Raw genomic sequence first — 18263 nt, forward strand, 5'->3', positions numbered from 1 at the left:
AATAATGTCACAATACAATGTCAGATTTTTTTCATAAATTTATTGTTTAAACACAAACCAATTGGCATAATATTTTTTTTTAGTTTTTCTGCCAAAGATACTTTTTATCAAAATAAAAAAATAAATAACTGATAACATAAACGTACAAAAATAACTTAAAAACATTTCACAAGAAAGGAGAGGGAAGTTTTGACCAGAAAGGAATATGAGCCAAGCACAGAAGGAGTGTGGGAAAAGTCGCCATTGCTGTCACCGTTTTTTCGCCCGTTTGGATGGGGGAGGGTGGGCACCAGACCGGGTCCGGGATGCCATCGGGCTGGCCTGTCCAGAGGCAGATGTTGTGGCCTCTGGACTAGGCACAGGGCTAGGCACATTTGGAGGATTGGCTGATGTTGTGCCAGAGGTGGAGGATCCTGATGTTCCGGCAGGAAGGGAGGTCGGCTCCACCATGTGCTGGCGAACGAGCTGCTCCAGGGCATCGGCGATGCGGATGTTGGCCCTGGTATTTTCCGCCAGGGCCTGACCAATGGTCACGTTGGCCGCAGCATTTTGCTCCAGGGCCTCAGCCACCCGTAGCAGACTGGCGTCCATCCTCTGCAGAATCTCCGTATGGAAATCCGATTTGAAATTGAGTTCTGTGAGGAGGCCCACTGCCTGCGAGGGGGCACGCCCTGGACTGGCTTCTGCAGGGTCCTCAGCCGGATGTACTGGTTCCTCCCCTGCAGAGCCAGCAGAAATTCTGCGGCCAAGGCTTCCCTCTGGAGCAGACTCATCCACCTGTGTCTCTGTTGGAAAAATGAGAAAAGAGTCACATTAGAATCTACATATTGGCACAATAGCATTTCAGAGTTGGTGACATCACAATACTTACCTGGGCCAACAAGAGGAGCCGCAAAGTCTGGCATGTCCGTATCCATGTTGGACACGCCAAACACCTCCACAGGCTGCACACACCCCTGTGCCAGCTCTTCTAAATCGGTCAACTCCAATGACACAGGGGTGGGACCCCCACCTGTCCCCCTTGCATGCCTAGCCCTGTCCGCGAGTTTTTGCTTTAGGCGATATTTGAAGTCGCCCCATCTGTGGGCAAAAATGGAAGCCATTATCCTTTGGTTTAAAATGGGGTTTGTTTTTAGGGGGGGCAAGGGTTTACTTACCGCCGTTTGACATCCCGGGCTAGACGGACATAATCACCCACCGTATTGACAGCAACGGCTACCTCTTCCCACATTCTCCACTTCTGGCTTAGACTCATATTCCTGTCTGCCTGTGGCAGGATGTCCACACACTTCTGGATCAAAACCTCCATCTCCTTTCTTGTGAAATGTGGCTGCCTTTTTTTTTTGGCCGCTTTGGCCGGAATACTGGGCCCAGCAGCCTCTTCCATGTCATCCTCCTCACCTATTTGTGTAAATTTACAGAATTCACAAAATCACAACTTGCCTCATCTTATGGTTCAAATTAATCGTTGATAGAAAATGCATGAAAGACTTACCGCCTGACTCTTGGGCATTTTTTCCCTGGTCTGTCGCCATGTCTACGGTCCAAACAAGAAATACACCAGAATTTGAATGTGTTTTCGTGACGTATTTATACATGCGTCCTTATTTTGCGGCCGCATCATTGATTGTGCGGCCCTATGATCCCTCCTTAATTTGTGCGGGAAACGAAACACTATTTATGGCTTGGTGTGTCTCAAGTCGAGGTGGCGTTTTTGGATTGTTGGAGGTTATCTTGGCTGGAGTGTATTGATTGTGTAGAAAGGAGTTGGAGGTTGTAGAATCGTTTGTTGGTTAGATTTGCGTTTTTTTTTCCGTTATCTTTGTTGGTTTATATTTTTGGGACCTCGTTTGTTGATTGGGTAAGTTTTGTGAAGTCTAACTTTTGTTCAATTGTTGTTTCATTGTGTTTCGTATATTTTGTAATTTTTGGATACCTAATTTATTCTATTTTAGAATTTGTTTTTTTTCGACCCCAAAGACCTTTTGATTTTGCATCTTAGATATTTGCTCTTGGTAAGTCCATTTTTTATCTTGTAATAGCGAACTAATTAGCGCATTTTTAGTAGTTACTCTTGTGACTTGTATTAGCTAACTAATTAGCGCATTTTTAGTAGTTACTCTTGTGACTTGTATTAGCGAACTAATTAGCGCATTTTTAGTAGTTACTCTTGTGACTTGTATTAGCGAACTAATTAGCGCATTTTTAGTAGTTACTCTTGTGACTTGTATTAGCGAACTAATTAGCACATTTTAAACAGCTTAATAATCATTCTAACTTTTTGATGGTTTAGCTTTCGCATTTTTAAGCCAACATTTCGACCCGTTTTGATGTACTGTGTTAAATGTCGCTTTGCGGTTTTGCTAAATGGGTGTTTGGCATATTTGAACTTTGGTCTAGCACAAAATGTATCCACAAAAATGCACAGTGAAATGTGTCAAGTAATTTTGTTGTTTATTTTCAGTTTGGACGTATCATGACAATACCCCGGCATGTAAGCAGCAATGGATGCTATCATCAAGCTAAGTTGTTTTAATATAGTTTTGGGGTGGGTCAAAAGCCTTACTTTAAAATTTTGGAATTTCAGGTTGATCTGGGGAGGATTGTTCTGGCCATGCTCCCGGAAGCCGACCAACCTCAATCTCATCCCAGGCATAGGCATCGTAGGCATGCAAGGCCCCAGATATTTCGAACACGTGTCACCCTTTTTGGAATGCCCGATGATGAGGTTTTAAGACGCTACCGTCTACCTCCCAAAATCATCATAGACACTCTCTCATTAATAGAAAGTGATCTTGAGCGGCAAATTGACAGTCCAACAGCAATACCACCACTGACGCAATTTATGGCGGTGTTACATTTCTGTGCCTCAGGATCGTTTCAAACAACGGTTGGAATAGTGGCGGGCATCTCCCAATCCTCCTTTTCCCGGATCCTGAGGGCAGTGATGGAGGCACTTTTCAAGCACCTCCATCATTTTATTCAAATGCCTTTGGATATGGGTGCCCTTAGTGTGGCCAAGGCCAATTTTTACCAAATAGCTGGCTTCCCACACATCATAGGGGTTGTGGATGGTACTCACATACCACTTCAGCCTCCAGCACGGCTGGAGGCAATATTTAGAAACAGGAAACACTATCACTCCCTGAATGTAATGGTGGTATGTGATGCCTCCCTCCAGATCCTGTCCCTGAATGCTAAGTTACCAGGAAGTGCACATGACTCCTTCGTCATCCGGCAATCAGGGATATGGCAGAAATTAACCAACCTACAAGCTGGTGATGCGTGGCTTCTGGGTAAGTGGAGACCTTTAGTACATAACAATGTTAAGCTTGATACACAGTGTTCCTGATGTTGTCTCTTATTTTTCACAGGAGACAGTGGATACCCTTGCATGTCCTGGCTGCTCACTCCTTATTTGGCTCCCACACCAGGCCCACAAAGTGAGTATAATTCCGCACTTACAGCCACCAGGCAAGTGGTGGAGCGCTGTATCGGCCTTTTAAAAGGCCGATTCAGATGCCTCCACCGCTCTGGTGGCGAGCTCATGTATTTGCCGGATATGGTGTCGAAAATTGTGGTCCTGTGTGGGATATTTCACAACATCGCCATAAGGAGTGGTGTCCCAATGCAGCCAGAGGATGCCTTACCTGAGGATGGCCCCCCCGAGGTTGGTCGGAGGTCAGTATGTGGGGGGGCCATACGCGATGATGTGGTGGCCAGATTTTTTAGGTAAGTTTGACCCAATCTACAGTGTTTATACCTAATGTGTTTGTGTTTGTTTGCGAACATCTAATTTATTTTTATTTTTTCACCATCTTCTGTTTGTTCACATAATCTTTGCCACTCCAACGCTCACTACTTCCTGCTACCCTTACCAAACCTGGATCTGGTGATTTTGGCCATATATTCTGGAACCCATATCGCAACGCCATGTTTGTGGAATCATGTTGGCATGGTCCTTCGTCAACCAGTTCTTGATTGTTTTTTTAAATTAAATATTTTATTTGTATGTGTTGTATTTGAGATTATCACTGTTTTTTGGTTTTGGGACTGACCACTTTGATTTCTCATTTAAGTTGTGAATAAATATTTGGAGAGTGAAATGGTCTTCCTTTTTTTGGACGTTAACAGCAAGTGGAACCAGATTAACACACCTTACAATTGACTAAGGGATAATCCAGTACTGACACCAGTTGATGTAAACTGAAATATGTTTGCAGGTTCCCAACCCACACCAAAAGGAAGCCTGTCCAAACCTTTGGATTTTGAAGATTGGCCTAAGCAGCTTGCACACCAACTAGGAACCTGTAAAATGGCGAAATATCTAATTGACACTACACCCAAAAAGGGAAATGACATTGTTACTGTTATGTGTTTCTTGTGGCTGTTTAATATACAAATACAAAATACAATCTAACTTTTAAAAAATGGAAATCCGTGCAGGAACAGTCTACTTATGTCAGGGAAAACTATTTGTGTTTTAGAAAAAAGAATGAGCCAGAACGTATATTAGAACTACAAAATTTATTTACAAAACGAATCACTAAAAAAAAAACTAATGGCGAAGGATGCCAGACAGCCGGTCAAGGGCCACAAGAAGCCCAATTACATGTTGCCACATCTGGCCAACACAATCCTCCACCTCTTGACGACGCCTCTGTTCCTCTGTGGGTGAGAAAAGTGTGTGGATTAATAAAACAATAGGGAATCCACATTAAAAAAACAAAAACACAACGAAATCACTCCTAAACTGAAAAAAAAAAAACCAAAACAAAAAGGGGGTGCTGGCAAAAATACAAGGCCTATGTACAAATTCACACAGGTGTGATATGTGTATGTTGAAATCAGCAGGAAGAGGTAAAGGCAAACTGCTAAATCAACAAAAGTAAACCAAACTAGCACGAATAAAGGCACGACACATGATTACATACAAACAGTTTGTGGTTAAAAAAATGAGAAAGAAAAACATACCGGGAGCCAAAATGGGAGCTCCGGAAGTCCATTCATGTTCCTCCTCGGAGGAGCCTTCATTCCCCAAAGAACGGGGAGGGGTAATGATGGACTCCGGGGAGGGGGTAATTGGAAGAGGGGTGGGTGGAGGAGAGGGGGAAGTGGGACGGAGGGGAAGGAGGCCCGACAGTTCCGGGAGAGGGTCTGGGAAGGCTGGGGAGGAGTGGGGTATAGGGGAAATATTTGGGGTGGAGTGTTGGCTGGGGGTTGGGGATAGTGGCCGGGAACGCCGTCTGGCCGGACGGTGACGGCGTAGTCTTGGCTGTCCTCCTAAAATATGTCAAACAAATTGAGGTTAGTTTCTGGGCAAATCCGGGGCCCAAATTAAAAAAAAAAAACCAGCAAAAAAAAACATGCAAAAAGGAGTAGAATGAAAAAAACAGAAATAGAGGGAAAACATGCACACGCAGATATGAGGACAAATAATTAATAGGACAGACAGGAAAACATGCACACGCAGATATGAGGACAAATAATTAATAGGACAGACAGGAAAACATGCACACGCAGATATGAGGACAAATAATTAATAGGACAGACAGGAAAACATGCACACGCAGATATGAGGACAAATAATTAATAGGACAGACAGGAAAACATGCACACGCAGATATGAGGACAAATAATTAATAGGACAGACAGGAAAACATGCACACGCAGATATGAGGACAAATAATTAATAGGACAGACAGGAAAACATGCACACGCAGTTTGCCCCACAAACACAAACATGAAAACCACAATACATAACACTTACTTTCAACGATCTGCATGCGAAAGCATGCCAGCAAGCGGGGCGTTCGCCGTTGCAGGTCTGACCACCTGCGCTCAAGCTGCCCGATGTTGCGGCGTGAACCCATCGACCGCAGGCGGGACCGTGCCTCCGCATACGCGGAGCGCTTCTGCCGGTTGGTGATGGGTGGAGGCTGGCTGGTGATCCGCCTATCCATCACCTCCGTAAGCACCAGCAGCTCGTGCCTGGTGAATGCGGAGGCTCTCATGATGGCAATGGAGTTTTTCATACAAAACATTTTTGATAAAGTGTGCAAAAAATTTCTGATTGGCTAATGTATTTTGGAAATTAACAGGAGCAATTTTATTGGTTAGTGTATGAGTCATGTGTTCAACAGGGCCAGAAATCTCTGGAGAGTTATGATAGGCTTGATGCAGTGACATGCGTTTGCAAATTTAAATAAAGAAATGAACCCCGGAAAATATGCGGGGATCCACAGCAATAGAACAATTGTTTAATTGTGGTTCACATGTTTTTTGAACAATAAAAGCGAATGTTCCATCCGTACGTATTCTGCGGGTAAACACAAACACGGACAAGAGTAAAGTTTCTTGCATTGTGTTGAAAAAAAAAAAAAAATGAGCTAATTGATACATTGATTGGCATGATACGATTGAGGGAGGTAGGCAGAATAAAGGAGCAGGTAATCGACATCTGACAAGGCCACTTCCGGTTTCACTTGTGCGTGCGTTCCCTTCAAGCCATTTCGGGGGTGTACGCTCGCTATTTCGCACGCTCGTTAGTTAGAGGAGGGGTCGCCTGAGTTTAGGGAGGAATTTTAGATGCGAACGAAAATACGAGCGAGCCATTGAATTTAAATAATTTTGTACGTACGCCTAACGTACGTGCGCCCGCTTGCGAGTGGGTCTGAATGAGGGCCATTATTTGCACAACCAAAATTTAGCACTAATGCAGTAAGTTTATTACTATTATGTATTACTACAAAAGTGCCACGTGTGGTGATGTGCTGTATGGTGTCACGCTGCCACTTGCCATCTATAAGATCATGCTCGACGGCGAAAATTATGTTCATGTCGACATTCTCATGTCAAGATGACGAATGTTGAAATTATGACTGTTGACATATCATACCCAACCCGTTTGTATAAGCACAATTATATTGTGTTACAGTGGTCATACATACATACCTGTTCACTGATAAATGTGATTGGCACCAAGGGATCTATATATTAAGTTGTGGTTAAGGATGATTTGATTTATTGCCATGATCGGTGAAACCCAGCTAGTCTTACTGCCCATTTTAGATAGGGCTTTTTCTTTTGGATGAGGAGAGCTCCAGCCAGCGAATTGTATAATGTGCACGCACGTACAATCTCCATTTATATGAGATACATCAATATCATCTCATGACTGGATCTTCAAGCATGCTTAAAAGATTCAATAAATTTGGACACGATATTGTGCACATCTCACAATGTTTATGGTCTGATAACTGACTTACAGGCAGATCTTCCAATAGTTGTGGATGTAAATCTCTATTCCATCCAATCATTAGGACAGATTAATAGTGAGGATTGGAAGGTACAATTGAGTAGTTTATATGCCCGATTTTGGTTGTTTCCTTGCAAGGAAAAATCGTGAGTTACGCAACTTAAGTGAGCATTGTATAGTGTGTCCCTGCTTAACCCTAATGACTTTGTGCAGGGAATGCTCTGTTTCAAATTTTTTGATCCTGCTAATTTCCTACTGCTTTCATCGCTGGGTGCTCCTCATCAGTGTAAAAAATATCAAACTCATAACAATTTTATTTCTTTCAAAAAAAATTTGTATGCTTATATTAAATTATTAACTATTTAAAAGTTCTCCTTTAAGGAGAGCATTGCCATGTGATTGAAAATGTGGTGTAAGTGATATCTGAAGTTGAATCAGACACAAACATATGAAGCAGATTTGATTTGCATTTATCTGTACAGGACTTGCCGGATCTGGTTAGTACTAGTACTGTATGTGCAGTGAATGCGAGAACTGAAACATGGCCCTGCTTTACCACCTAGGGGTCTTCCTTGCTCTTCTAACACTGTGTCAGTCAGATGACCCTGGGGCATACTTACAACTGGACAGCTGTGCGTTACAGAATGGTAAGGAGTGCAATTTACAGTATGTGCTGCTGTTAATATTGGCATAGAAAAGCTTGTTTACTAGTGTTTTGTGCTTACTAGTGTTTTGCACTGCTAAGACATAGCAATGTTGTAACAAATTATATTGGTTTTTATTGTAGTTTTTTTTATTCATTTGCAAACAGTTGTGTAATGCTATTCTGAAAAGAAAAATATGTAAAAATGACTCCTATATATGAAACCTGTCTCTTGTCTCTTCATAACTCCTAATTACACAATTCACATCACTTGTTGCATTTAATAACATAGTGTTCCCAAAACTTTAAGAAATATGTGAACTAAACTATTTCTCATGTGCTATATAAATAAAGGCTTCAGGATTATTCACTCTAAGAGCTTTTACAGAAATGAAAGCAATATGTAAATATTTGATTTTATTATTCTGCAATGTACAATATATAGAATTCAAGAGTCCATGCCATTGGTGCCATTTAGATAATAGAGTTTAACTTCATCATGATGGTACAATTGACATTAACAACACTTTCTAAACATAGTTTACATTAATGTTGGATATTAGAGAGTCAGGAATTTCATTTGGTAGTGTATTTGCATTAGATATATATACATTTTATAGGCATAAGATACCATTATTTTTCATATACTTTTACATTATTAGCACAGCCCAGATAATATTTCAAGTACAGGGACACCTGATATATGTATATACATTTTGAAAGATTTGAGGTGGTTATGGGACAAAGAACAATGTTGTTGTGATGTTCTGTTCTAGCTAGCTGAAACTAACAACTGACTAGACCAGTGGTTCCCAAACTTTTCTTATTTTTTAATCACGGCGCCGAGAGTATCAGCCTTGTTTTCACGGCACACCTAAGTTTACGTTTTTTATTGATAAATTCAGAAAAGAATGAAGTACAGTAGTAAAGTGAAGTAAATTGGGATTAACTGTCATCCTTAGTTTCAATTATGTGGTGGTAGACAGGTTTACACTTCTGTTTGCCCACATATTTACATTACATTGACCATAAATAATTTGATTTGGTGCTGGACCACCAACCTGAGGCACCCCTGCAAGTGTCCTGAGGCACCCCTGCAAGTGTCCTGAGGCACCCCAGGATGCACAATTTGGGAACCGCTGGACCAGACAATTAATCTAGCGAATAATAAAGTCTTCTAAACTCTTTCCTATGGGAAGATAAAGGATTGGGAACTGAGTAATTTAATGTAATCAAATTCTATGCTGACACAATTACCACTAGTATTTCTCCAGGGTGTACACGGCTGTTAAAATGATGATACTTTGGACAAAGAGCCTGATTCAGAGCCGCTCGTAAGCGGCAGTACGCTCGTTCCGAGCGATGTTCGCCCATCTGCGCATGCGTACGATTTATAATACACATGCGCGAACCAGTCAGTGCCGCCGAAAATCGTTTGTTCGCTATATAGCGAATGCCTGCTATTTTGAGTTGCAGAATGAGGCGTATGTGGGTGGTAACTGGGGAAGGTGCTTGAAAACGGGGAGTGGAGATCAGAACGCAGGCGTGCTTAAAGGTCAAAGCGGGCGTTTTATGGGTGTGCATAATTAATACAGCAGCGTCATTGACCACGTCACTTGGTTGTTTTATAGTCAGAACTGCTCGCAATATAGTGGTAGGAAAAACCAACCACAAGAATAGCGAGCAGTTCATACGCTGTTCGATGTACTCGATTAATCTATTAAATAGCGGACATGACGTATGATGCGAGCGGCCAGGGGGCGTATTTTTCAAATAAACGTCCGCATGTTTTGTTCGCTCGTTCAGACATGGAGACGGCAACAGACCACAAGGAGCAAACGGCTCATTTGAATAGCCACCCTCTTTTTCTGAATGAGCGAGCGCTAATAGCGTCCGGCTCTGAATCAGGCCCAAAGTTTTACTGCGATGATTGTGATTTAATACACATGATCAGGACCATGTAACTCACAGCAGTCACATGATTGGGACTGTGCAAATTAGTTCACAATCATAGCTTCATGATATGAGGCTGTTAGAGACAATGTGTTACAATACTATCTTATGAAGGACTTGAGAGCCTTGCTAATTTAGTCTAAAAAAGTAAGAAATTTAATTTAATAAGAAAATGATTTAAGAACAGAACTATACTACTAAGTATGAAGAAGCAAGGATCTAGTCTCCAGGAGTAAGTTCAATGGCCATACAAATCTACTTCAATGGCAGTGTATCCAAATTAGGATAATAGGAATATTAATGATGTTTCTAAAACAGTTTCCTTCTATTCCTCACTATGCTTTCTGTGAGGTGTAAATCAGAGATTGAACCGAGTTGCCTTTTGTGCAGTTTTGCAATACTGTTATGTTTGCACCTCTGCTGCCAAAAAACAGTTAGAGTATTCCACTCCCAAAGAGAAATAGAATGCCATAGCATTATCACAATGGGCGTAAAGTGTTAACATGTTAGGATGTATTAGAGCACCATAGGCATAGCATGGAGTCATGGTACTCCTGGAATAAATGTGTACTACATACCCCCCGAAATTTGGAATACCGCCATGGGAGGGGTATTGCCAACATGTGGGAGTGAGCTGCAGTGGAAAACAACATCAGGTGCATTGTTGGACACTGACATTAAAGGCCCACTGGGCAAATACAGTAGTGGTGGACCATGAAATAGCACCTCGGAACATGGAAATGTGTTTGGAAAACATTATAGCCTGGTTTTCGTAGTGCATGAACAGCAAACCATTTCTTAAGGTGGTATTAGGTACCAATCTATTGCTCTCCAGCTATTTTGGAGCTACAAGTTCCAGCTTGCCCTCCAGCAGGACATGCTGGGCTTGGCAGCTCAACAACACTGAAAGCCAGAGGTATTGCTAAATGTGTTATTGGCTGGAAGTCCACTTACCTTGTATTCTCACCAGTCTGCATTGCTGCCGTAGATTTGCGGCACTGTGATTTTGATACCACTTGACTAAACTACATCAGCAAGATGACCTAGAAACTTGAAGAGTTTTATTCCTGTTAAAATCAAGAGATCTACTGTATTTCAAACACATTGTGTCCTATTTATCATGAACAGCCATTTTGTTCTGATATATTATTCCTCATTGCCAAAATGTATACAGAAAAATGTTGCTGATTCTGTATAGATGAGGTAATGACTAACTTACCACTTTGCTATGCCAATCTTTGAGCAGATTGCCAGATTTGGCCTTCATTTCTACAAAATTGGAAAAATTAAAAAAAAAAAAGTTGAAAAATATTTTTATTTAAAAGGTATTAGAGGTGATTGAAAAGTTCACGGCCTAAAATACAAGGATTTATAAGTAGGCAATTTAACTGCATTATTTTTCAACGTAATCCCCTTGTAGATGTACACACTTAGATGAGCAGTCATAGAGCATACATATCCCTATCTTGTAGAAGTCAGCAACTTGTGGCCTCAAAAACTGATCAACGGCTTCAATGACGTCATTATCCTTGGCAAATTGGCAACTGCTGAGCTTTTTCTTCAGTTTAGGGAAAAGGTAGTAGTCAGAGGGTGCCAAATCAGGTGAATACAACAGGTGTTCAAGCAGTTGGAATCCATAATTCTAGACGGTAGTCATGGCCGCCAGTGACTTGTGAGCTTGAGCATTCTCTTGGTGGAAGAGTACCCCTCTTGTCAACTTTCCACGATGATTCTTCTTGATTCTTTGTTGTAGCTGCTTCAATAGATCAGCATAGTATGTCCCGTTGACAGTTTTACCCTATTCAAGGCAGTCCACCAGCAGTACTTTTGCATCACAAAAGATGAAGGCCATCACCTTTCCAGCAGACAGCACTGACTTTGCCTTCTTTGGAGCAGGAGATCCCTGATGCTTCCACTGTTTTAATTGTTCTTTAGTCTCAAGTTGGAAGTGTTATCCATGGTTACAAATTGCTGAAGAAACCTCTTAGACTCTGCATCAAACAGAGCCCGATTGGTCTTTGCCAAGGTGAGACGTTCCCGCTTGTAATCAACACAAAGTTTTGGAACCCATTGATCTGAAAGTATTGTCATTCGGAGTTCATTGTGATTATCAGCATGAACACATTCCTGAGAGATGAACAGATGTTTGGCAATGTAACGCTCTGTTATTCTTCGATCTTCCAATATCATGTAATGGATTTTGTCAGTGGTTTCCTGTGTGTTAAAGGTTACAGGCCTCGGTTGTCACTTACCGGGTCCGGCGGCGCAGGAGTGTGGGCAGCGGGCAGTGTGTTCCCGGCGCCCACTGTCCTCGGCTGTCTCCTCCCCGGCGACTCGCCGCTTCCTCTCCCCTGGTGGCTCCCCACTGTTTCTCCCCTGGTGGCTGTATGTGCAGGCAGACGCAGCTCCCATAGGGACGTGCGCGCTGCTCTGCTTTAAATTTAAAGGGACGGGCACAGGAAGTAGGTGGGGCTAATTGAGGCTGGTTGGACCCTTACCTATCCTGGGGGCCGCGACCTGTGTGTCGGACGCAGCCAAGCCCATACCTTCTTGCGAGGGTCCCTGGTGAAAACCGCCAGCACATTAGACTCCACACCTCAGTAATAGGTCATGTTAATTCCCTAAATATGGGCCGCATCCATAATCTACCCGAGAGTTGCGACACCAGGTAAGGGATCATCTTCAAGGCTCTCCTTTCCTTGTATGAATTCTGCTGCCCTTTTCTTAACCATGCTGTAAAAAGGAGCAACCTCCCCTAGGGTCATAACTATGTCCTCATGGATCTCTGTGGGTGTTAAACCCTTTATGACAAGGTAGCGGATGACTGCATGATGAGCAATTACGTCCATTTTTTGAAAATCTATCATCCTGTCCATTTCAAATGTCTGTAAAAGAAAAACAACAACAGTTATTAACTTGAAACTTAATATGTAATCCTAAAAGAAGTTAATTTTATGTGACAATAATAAGAACTGTTTAGCACATTTCATTGTACCTTAGGCCCCAAACTTTTCAATCAGCCCTCGTATAAAATATTAAAAACTTTTACACATAATAAATTATCTATTTTTTAAAATGATTAAATTATTTTAATCTACATGATCACTATCCACCCCATCTGCGTCACTCCTATTTGTCTACCCCTAGAATGTAAGCTCTCAGGAGCAGGGCCCTCTTCTGCATGTGCTTTTCCGTCCCTTACTATTACCTTTGGCACCTAACCCTTGACTTCTGTCACAGTACTACTTATTTGAGGGTTATGACCACTGTTGTAACAATTGTTTATATACCATGTACTTACAGGTAATGTTTAAAATTAGGTGTGCAGTCCAAGCCCCCTCCCCCATACCATGTACTTGTCCTGAATTATCTTGTAAGTCACTGTTCTCTTGTTCTGCTTACTTGTTTATGTACTTTGTAGGGCGCTGCGGAACCCTTGTGGCACCATAGAAATAAAAGATCATAATAATAATAATAATAATAATAATAAACTGTTAACCAAATTGGTATTGTGGAAAAGGGAAGGAGGGAGGGCTGGATTTAATCTTAAAAATAATAATAGGTGCTGCCATGCAAGTGTACACTCTAATCACTAAGAATACTGATAATCAAACATTTTGATAAACTCAAAAATGACATGGAGTATAAATAAGGTTCGTAGCAAGTGTGGCTAAAAATGTATGCTTTATCATATCAAGGTGAACCTCATCAGATGGGTCTCTAACATCAAAGATAATAACACATTTTACAGATTTGGTGATTGTGAATCTCTTATTGACACTATCTCATGTAATTTTTATGTGGTAATAATGATGTAAAATAATAACAAATTCTCACTATTTCAGTCGTGACAGGGATTCTGACAAATAAAGGCACTCTCCAAAAAATGGGAGACTCACCAGAAGCTAAAAAAGCCCTGGGCAAAAAGGGTAAAAGTCCAGTAAAGGGCATTTCAAAGTAAGTGCATTTTTACAATCATCATGCACATGTTATCACACTCATTTCTACTATTCCTCATATAGTCACAGAGACCTGAAAATGGATAATAAAAAACAGTAATGTAAAGCCTAAGCAGTAGCATACCACTGAATTACTGAAACCCGTAGTATAACTTGGGGGAGGGGTAGCCATATACTGTATACTTGTGGGCTTAGCGCATGCGATGTAGTAACATGGGTGTTTTATTATCAAAATAGCAGTGGCATCATGGCAGATTATGAAAGAGACAGCTGGGACTGAGTTCAGTAAGAAGGTTTATCATCCAAGCCAACCTGTTGGTCAAGTATGAACTTGACTAGTTTACTTTAATTGACCTAGCACTTTGAAAGGTGTTTGTAGAGTATTGAACACTAGCTGGGATATCCAGTACTGCCCGGGTTGAAGACTGGACCCTGCAACACACCTGCAGCCTTTATTTGTTTAAATTGTCCTCACTTATTATAACCCCATTGGTCCATTGAAAAGGACCTCACTGTGTGCTAACTTGCATGCAAACACTGATGTAACTACCATGGGTGCAAGGGTGCAACTGCTAAGGTGCCCAAGCTGCCTCTGTGGCCCACCACTCCCCCTGCACCCAGTCACACACACAAGGTGGGCTAGTCCAGTCAAGAACACTGAGGTAGGCCCGGGTGTCAGCGGTGTTGATTTGGTGCTGGCCTGTTGGATGATTACAGCTGGTGCACCGGCAGGCAGACATGGAGAGATAGTGCCACCGGTCATGAAGCAATCAGAGTTGGCGGATCGGCAGCCAATCAGCAGCGGTGGCTCCTAATTGGTTGCCAGTCCGCAAGCTCGAATTGGCTCACGACCGGTGCCAGATTCAAATTGCGCCAGCGCTGTCTGACGCTGCCTGCCGGTGCACCAGCTATAATTAGCTGGTGGCCCGGCCCTAAATCCACACCACTGCTGGCTGCTGATGGCACACAAGGGAAGGCAAGAGGCTGCTGGAGTGACACAGGGAGGTGAGTTGCTAGGGGTGGCATAATGTGTAAGGGGCATTACTGTGTGGCATAATGTTATAAGGGACAGTACTGTGTGGCTTAATGTGTAAGGGGCACTACTATTGTGTGGAATAATGTGTTATTTGGGGCACAACTACAATGTTCTTATAATGTATAAGGGGCACTACTACTGTGTGGCATAATGTGTATAAGGGGTACTACTATGTGGCATAACCTGAATTGGCTCTGTGTGGGGGCAAATCTATGTGTTGGTGGTTTTTTTAACCACTGCGGGGCCCTTTTAAGATTTGTCATGTGGCCCATAAAGTTCTAGTTATGCCCTTGCATGCAAACATAGAGGGCTTTCTAATATATATGGTTACTTCAAATGGACTATCTCTGGATTTAATATGGACTTGCATACAGTTTGTCAAAAAATTTGACTTGCTCAGGCTGTGACGTTCAAAGAATACTTTTGTAGCTTTCACACAGGATTTTGGCAGACTGCAAATTTCCACTTGAGCCAGCCCCGGAACCTGTGTAATTTAAGAGTGTCCCCATTTTTAGGGATTGTGTGACAGTGTGTGGCCCTGACGATGTTCAAACCTAGGCAAAAACCTAATCCTGGTCAAACTACACCACCATGCCAAATTTGGTGGAGCTACACTAGGTTCAAAACTCTGGCCGTGAATAAAGGACAAAAGGGTCTATTTATCAAGCAGTGAAAAGTGTTGAGAAGTGGACCAGTGGAGAAGTTGCCTATAGCAACCAATCAGCGCCTACCTATTATTTGATAGACTGTACTTGATAAATGCTACTTGAAAGCTAATTGGCTGCTATGGGCACCTTCTCCACTGGTCCACTTCTCCATGCTTTTCACTGCTTGATAAATACTTAAATAGACCCCAAATAGACAGACAGACATACTTTCTGGCTTATTATATATATGTGAGAAATGTTCTTAGCGGTTATTGGTTATATGTTAGTTTCAGCTTACAGTTTATCTCCATAGGAAACAATGTTAACTATTGTATTGTGGATTCTAGCTGTATTTTATGGTCTCTGAACAAAGCTAAAATTGGCAAAACATGGGTACAGACAAAGTGATGTATTAACAACTCTTACAGCTATACGTGGATAGTTATAACTTAAACAGTATAGTGGACATACAGGCTGTTGTAAGAAAAATGCTTATAAAGGTAAAAGTAAGGGTTAAAGTAGAAATAAGAAAAGTGGTGAAGCCTTTAACATAAGTTGAGTCCACACTGTTTCTATGAGAAGGTATTACAAGATTAATTAACAACAGTTTCCAATGCACAGGAACGGGGCTGGTGCAAACATAGCTACAGGTACAGTAGTTGACTGTATATGTATTGCTGTTTCTGAGATTTATTTCTCAGCACTCATAGTTATTTATTTAACACTACAAATTAATAAACCAATTATCTACTGTATTTCTTTTATTCAAAGTATAAAGATGGAAAAGATAGAGTTCCCCAAGATTTCACTCAACTTTATATTGGGCATTGGCATCCAAATGTTTGTGACAAATAAGATACATATCAGTGGGAAAAGGTGAGATGAGTCATCTACAGTAAAAGGTATTTATGGATAAATATTAGGGGTTCTATCACCTTAGCAATGTATTATTATAAACATAGTTCTGTATTATTAACAGTTTCCTTGGTGGACGTACAGATATGAGACTGGAAGTAAACATTATTACAAATACAACCTTTGAGAAAGGAGATACAAATTGCCCTAAAATGGTTAGAACAGATTGCCAAACCATTCTCATTGATGTCAAGGCCAATCTACCCAAAGGGTAAGTAGAAAACAGTGTTTAACGGAATTTCTTTGGTGCACATTCTTCTTCTCTTTCGTCATGTTGGTTTTCTATTACTATTCCTTCTTTGGTTAAACACATTCTTGCTATATTGTGATGGACTGAGGCTATTAGTGTGGTGTTTGTGGTACTATTTGGCCAAGTCGTCTATAACGAGAGGGCGGGTCCTGCAGCGATCACACAGTTTAGTATAGCAGGGATAAGGATGCAGTGTAGCTGCTTGCAGACATCATCAACTGTTTTGACTAACCTGGTGGTGGCTGCAGGTGGGTTAATGGGGCCCAGCAGCTACTGGGGCACTGCACCACCGGGAAAATCCCATGAGATCTTATAAGGGGGACAGAGGTGCATGTGCTGAGCTCTAATTGGTGGAGTCCATCACATGCTCCTCTGACCCGTGGAGATCAGCAGCAACACAGCCTCATGGTAGTGAATCATTGTGAAGCTGTGCCTGCTCTGCTGGCTGACTGAGGCTGTGACTCCTTTTGAGTACAGGTTACAGGAATGGACTGAGAATTCTTCTCTCTTACAAGAGAAGGAGAAGGTCAAAATGACCTACAAAGACTTTATTTATGGAGCACTCTTACAGCTACATTTTATAAAACATAACCTTTATTAATTATCAAGGGAAATATAATAAAAATGACTTACAGAACAGACATCTGAAACAGAAGGTATAGGGTGTGGACGAGTTGTAAGAGGGGTATGAGGAATCATTCCTCATGGGACGGGAGAAATATGACAGACAATTACTAAGTAACACAGCTGATTCTTCCTTGATCAAGCCACGCAGGCGAAATGCACGTCGGTCCCCAGGGTGCCCCACTACTTCGCAGGGTGGGACACCCATACACCCAGGTTACATGACTATTTGTCATTTTTTTCGTATGTCTTGTTAAGGGATTAGCCTCTTAATTCTGAATAGGCACGGCTATTAGGACATCTCTATGTGTGCTTCTGAATTGTTGTCTTCATTTAAATATGGCATAGCCATTTACTCAAAGGCTAATCTATATACTTATAGCACCACAAAGTCCATATTTTTAGATTTGAACTATATATCTGGACTTTGATGTCAAATTCACCTTATATGTGATTTTCTATAAATAGCCGTTTGACCATAGGCAGATCTGCATAAGGCATTTGCTGTTAGTACTTTCACACAGATCAGCCGTCTGACTTAGGGAAGTACTACACATCTTCTATGCATAGACCCAAATCGCATGTTAAGAGTATATATTATTCCACCTCGTTGATGGTCTAACATAATATCTGCATAAGAAATTTGCTGTTAGTACTTACACACGGATCAGCCATCTGGTTAAAGGGCTGACCTGCACAAAGTATTTACTATAAATACCATACATCTTCTATGCATAGATCCAAAATTGCATTTTAAGACTGTATATTATTCCACCTTGTTGATGGTTTTTACATAATAAAATACGGCTGCACTTTATGAATTATTGCTGCTATTAAAACCGAATATTGCCTGTATTTTTACTGTTGTCTGCTGTTATAATTATTTGCACTTTACTGAATGTCAATGTTTAAATTGGTATTAAACTTACACTGGATGGTATATAAACATCGTTAATGATATCCGTTAAACTTTGGAAC

The 18263-nt window shown here is 41.5% G+C and overlaps 1 protein-coding gene across 3 annotated transcripts in view; it reads left to right on the forward strand.

Moving 5' to 3' along the window:
- The first annotated feature begins 7798 nt into the window (after positions 1–7798).
- The window catches only part of BPIFB6 (BPI fold containing family B member 6), an 80630-nt gene continuing 70165 nt past the window's right edge, over positions 7799–18263 (forward strand). For 2 of the 3 annotated variants that reach the window (XM_088480779.1, XM_088480780.1), the window contains exons 1-4: positions 7799–7905; positions 13700–13811; positions 16268–16372; positions 16476–16622. In XM_088480779.1, coding sequence (XP_088336905.1) covers positions 7800–7905; positions 13700–13811; positions 16268–16372; positions 16476–16622 — 470 coding nt within the window. In that variant the 5' untranslated portion in view covers position 7799. Of the gene's footprint in view, positions 7906–13699; positions 13812–16267; positions 16399–16475; positions 16623–18263 lie in introns of those variants that run through there. The other variant, XM_088480781.1, reaches the window with a different exon arrangement.

This window comes from Taudactylus pleione, unplaced genomic scaffold, assembly GCF_031769625.1.
Source record: "Taudactylus pleione unplaced genomic scaffold, aTauple2 ptg000256l, whole genome shotgun sequence".
Lineage (NCBI taxonomy): Eukaryota > Metazoa > Chordata > Amphibia > Anura > Myobatrachidae > Taudactylus > Taudactylus pleione.